Genomic DNA, 4,406 nt, shown 5'->3' with positions numbered 1-4,406 from the left:
GCCCTGGGGCTCCCATCCCCACCTCGGTGACATCGGTGATGTCGGGGTGACACCGAGGGGACGCCAGGGATGGGTGCCCTGCCCTGCGGGGATGCCGCGGGGATGGGGTCGGGAGGGGGATGTGGGGGTGGTGGCACCCCCCGGTGACAGCGGTGTCCCCGCAGATGCTGGCCACGCTGCTCATCACGCGCCAGTTCCTGCAGAACGTCAAGGAGGTGTCACAGCCCCACCTGTACCGCCGCCTGCGCCGCGGGGAGCTCAGCCTGCGCAACCTCCGTGAGCTGTCCCACACCATCCTTCGCCTGCTCGCCCATCCCCGCGCACCCCAGGCTGCCGGAGCAGCCCACGAGGGGCCGCGGGGGGAGAAGAAGTGTCTGAATGGGGGTTGTGGGGTGCCCGAGGAGGAGGAGGAGGAGGAAGAGCGTCGGGAGTCAGATTCGGAGGATGAGAGCGCGCTGGACTGCGGGCTGAAGCTGAAGAAGGTGAGCTTCATCGAGAAGGCGGAGCGGCGCGGCACCGAGCCCTGCGGCACCGAGGAGGAGAGCTTCCTGGAGGAGGGCAGCCCCACCATGGTGGAGAAGGGCATGGACCCCGCCTCTGTCTTCGAGCTGGGTGATGATGAGGAGGATGCTGAAGGCCCCTCAGGCAGCCCGGCCAAAGCAGCGGTGCCGGCCACAGGCCCACGGGTCACGAGGAGGAGGAGGGAGGAAGATGAGGGTGAGGAGGAAGGGCGCAGGCAGAACCGGGCGTCATGGATCGATCCGCCTGAGGAGGACTACTCGACACAGCTGACGCAGGCAGAGGTGGAGAGCTGCATGAAGAAGTACGAGGTGAGTGGTCAGCACGGTGTGGAACGTCCTCCTGGTCCCACCATGTGCTGCCCCTCATAGAACCACAGAAGGGTTGGGTTGGAAGGGTCCTTAAAGATCATAGAACCGTGGAATTGTTGGGCTAGAAGGGTCTTTAAGGACCACAGAACCATGGAATGGTTGGGTTGGGAGGGACCATTAAGATCACAGAAAGGTAGGCCGGAAGGGTCCTTAAAGATCATCCACTTCACTCCCTGCCATGGGATGGGTGCCCCCCACCAGACCAGGTTTCCCACCCAGCCCTGCCTGGAACCTCCTCCTCCTCTTGCCAGGACACCTTCCAGGACTACCAGGAGATGTTCATCCAATTTGGCTACGTGGTGCTCTTCTCCTCTGCCTTCCCGTTGGCCGCCATGTGTGCGCTGGTCAACAACATCATCGAGATTCGCAGTGATGCCTTCAAACTGTGCACGGGGCTGCAGCGACCCTTCGGGCAGCGGGTGGAGAGCATCGGGCAGTGGCAGGTGGGCCGGGGGCCGCAGGGGGCCAGCGTGATCGTAGAGTTCACGCTTATCACCAGTGCTGCGCCTCTTGCAGAAGGTGATGGAGGCCATGGGCGTGTTGGCCATCGTGGTCAACTGCTACCTGATCGCGCAGTGCGGGCAGCTGCAGCGGCTCTTCCCTTGGCTCAGCCCCGAGGGAGCCATCATCTCGGTGGTGGTGCTGGAGGTAGGGCGGCGTCAACGTAGAATCTCCCATTTGGGGAGGGGGCATCGGGGTGCTCAGCGTTCGCCCCGTGTCCCCGCAGCACTTCGCCCTGCTGCTGAAGTACGTCATCCAAGTGGCCATCCCTGACATCCCCGCATGGGTGGCCGAGGAGATGGCCAAGCTGGAGTACCAGCGCCGCGAGGCCTTCAAGGTAGGTGTCACCGCAGGGGATGGGGACACGCGGGCTGTCCCCACGGCATCCCCGTCCCGACGCGCTCCCGCCGGCAGAAGCACGAGCGCCAGGCCCAGCACCACTTCCAGCAGCAGCAGCGGCGCAAGCGGGAGGAGGAGGAGCGGCAGCGGCACGCCGAGTACCAGGCGCGCAAGGAGCGCGAGGCCAACCGCGACGAGGCCAAGGCTGAGGCTGCCGGGCAGGACCCGGCCCACGAGAAGAGCCAGAGCAAAGGGAAGGGCTCCGGGGGGTCCTCCGCGCACGGCTCCGACAAGCCCAAGCGGCCCAGCTCGCTGCTGGCCACCAATAACGTCATGAAGCTGAAGCAGATCATCCCTCTGCAGGGCAAATTCCTCTCTGGGGGGACCGGGGCGGGCAGCACGGCCGCCAGGTCCCCCCAGTCCCCCACCAGCAGTGATAACAAACTCCCCGGCTTCCTCAGCTTCAAGTTCCTGAAATCTCCCGAAACCAAGAGGGACGCGGCCACCGAAAAGGTGCAGTCGCCCACCAAGCCATTCAACCCCGGCAAGCTCTTCAACTTCGGCAAGTCCGAAGGGACCGGCGGCAACGGGGCCACCGCCTCCCCCCAGCCCCGTGCTGGCCCCTCTGCAGATGGGGGCAGCGGCCGGGCCCCAGCAAGTCCCACCTCAACGGGGCTCCAGAGGATGGAGCCCGCGAGGAGCCGGAGCCACGAGCAGAGGAGGAGAGCGGGGGTTACAGACTCTGAGCCAGGCACGCCGGCCCCATCCCGGCCCCTCCATCGCAGCCCCTCTGCTGGGACCCCATCACAACCCCATGGAGGTCCGGCGGTGCCCTCGGATGGAGCACCACCAACGGGCAATGCTCCGTGCCCGCCGTCTCCAGGAGGTCATCCAAGGAGGATTCGGTGTCCCCAGACCCGCAGAGCTCCAAGGGGCGCAGCTCGGGGCCACAGCTCCACTCCAGAGGGATGGACGGCAGTGAGGAGCCCCATTCACCCGTGCCTACAGCCATGGCTGCGTCCCGCTGCCCTACGGGGCGATGCACTGCCCAGACAGCGGCCGGGAGGGAGGGGGTGAGCAGCGAGCGCCGGCTGCTGCGTCCCCAAGGCACGGGGAGCATTTCTTGCACTAAAACCCAAACAAAACCCAATGCGAGCGACTCTGCCATTTTTCATGCAATGGCTGCAGGCGGCGGAGATGAGAGCTTGGAGCACCCTGGACCTGCAACGCTCCCTCGCCCTCTCTGCTTTCCTATTTCGTGGAATTATTTGTCATAAGGCACTCGCGCATGGACGCACGCTGGAGCCTGGGAGGAGGATGGGGTGGGAGGGTGGGGGGCGACGTGGTGGGGGGGGTGGGAGCAGCTTTGCTTCTGGCGAGGTGGAGGATTCGCTGGGTGTAGTGTTAGTGCTCTGGCAGCCCCCAGCCCAGAGGGGAAGGGGCTGCCCATGGCTCTGCTGGGTGCTGCTTCGCTTAAGGGCGTGGGAAAGGGCAGCTCCTTGCCCCCAGCCCTGCTCAATGCCCCCACCGAACCACCCACCATCTCCAAAGCAAGCAGGGGGAAAGGAGGGCTCTGGGGCAGCCGCCCCATCACTGTGCCTGGCCCAAGGCCTGGGCTGCAGAAACGTCAGGTTGTTCCCCCCCCCCATCTCCCCCCAACACGGTGTATTTTTTCCTTTCATCTCTGAATCAAGCCATCAATACAGCAATAAGGCTGGGGCAGCACCGAGGCTCTGCGCCCCGCTCACTGTGCAGCATGGCCAGGGCTGTGCCACACTGCTGCGCTCCCCGTGCCAAGCCTTGAGAGGCACAGAGGGCAGAGAAGCCCCCCACCACCACACAAAACCAGGCACCACGTACCTCCCCCTCCCTGCTGCCCCCGCAGAGGATTTCTGGGGCGAGAGCAGGGGAAGAGGAACAGGCAAACAGAGTGCAGGACGGGCAGCAGCATGTGGCAGGGCAGCACCCAGAGCACAGAGCAGGGGTACTGGTGACCCCACTGCTGCTATGCCCTGGATGCCAGGAGGTGCAAAGCCCCCCCCACCCCGTCTTTCCCCACTCACCATTTCGTTTCTCTGCTTCCTCCCAGCTTGGGCTCACCAGACCAGCTCTCGCTCAGCTCTCAGTTAAAACGCGCTGCTCTTAAACTGAGTTTTCTTTGCCCTTTTTCCCTCGTGGCAGTAACAGTCCTGGCACGACCCATTCCTGCTCCATTCAGCAGAGAACAGGGCCCCGCATCCAGGGCACTTCTCAACGTTTCTCTAACAAAACACTTCTTCAGCAGCCGCCTGTCTGCTATCTCACTTCTGGGCAGTTACTGTACAAAGGAGGGAACTGTTTCTTTGGTTGTTTTTTTTTTTTCCCTTGCTGTGTGCTACTTCTTTGGCAACTGAAAGAAATGAAGGGGGTTATTTATTTCTTTTTAATTTATTGTCATATTTTTGTAAAACCTGCAGAAATGCAATAAAAGTATATTTCAACAAACTTGAGGTGTGTGCTAAGTTGCTTTCCTACCAGATCTGTGCTTGGGGAGTGAGCCCTGGTGCTGCCAGCAATGGTGTGGGGGGGGTCAGCAGTGGAATGGGCAGAGGAAGAATGAAGAAATTGGCAGTCCTCTAAATTCTGCAAATTTATTGTACACGGTATCAAACATGGAATAGTTTAAAAATAAATGCA

At 62.3% G+C, this 4,406-nt stretch overlaps 1 protein-coding gene across 1 annotated transcript in view; it reads left to right on the top strand.

The window, feature by feature from the left end:
- Positions 1–2,567, top strand: part of ANO8 (anoctamin 8) — a 6,437-nt gene extending 3,870 nt beyond the window's left edge. The window contains 6 exon segments of the mRNA XM_010724993.2: positions 58–830; positions 1,142–1,333; positions 1,407–1,538; positions 1,618–1,728; positions 1,806–2,367; positions 2,370–2,567. Of these exon segments, the coding sequence (XP_010723295.2) occupies positions 58–830; positions 1,142–1,333; positions 1,407–1,538; positions 1,618–1,728; positions 1,806–2,367; positions 2,370–2,476 (1,877 nt within the window). The 3' untranslated portion in view covers positions 2,477–2,567.
- Positions 2,568–4,406: the final 1,839 nt, after the last annotated feature.

Source organism: Meleagris gallopavo, chromosome 30, assembly GCF_000146605.3.
Source record: "Meleagris gallopavo isolate NT-WF06-2002-E0010 breed Aviagen turkey brand Nicholas breeding stock chromosome 30, Turkey_5.1, whole genome shotgun sequence".
NCBI classification, from domain to species: domain Eukaryota; kingdom Metazoa; phylum Chordata; class Aves; order Galliformes; family Phasianidae; genus Meleagris; species Meleagris gallopavo.
The sequence above is the reverse complement of the archived record's forward strand: the minus strand, read 5'-3'. Positions and strand labels throughout refer to the sequence as shown.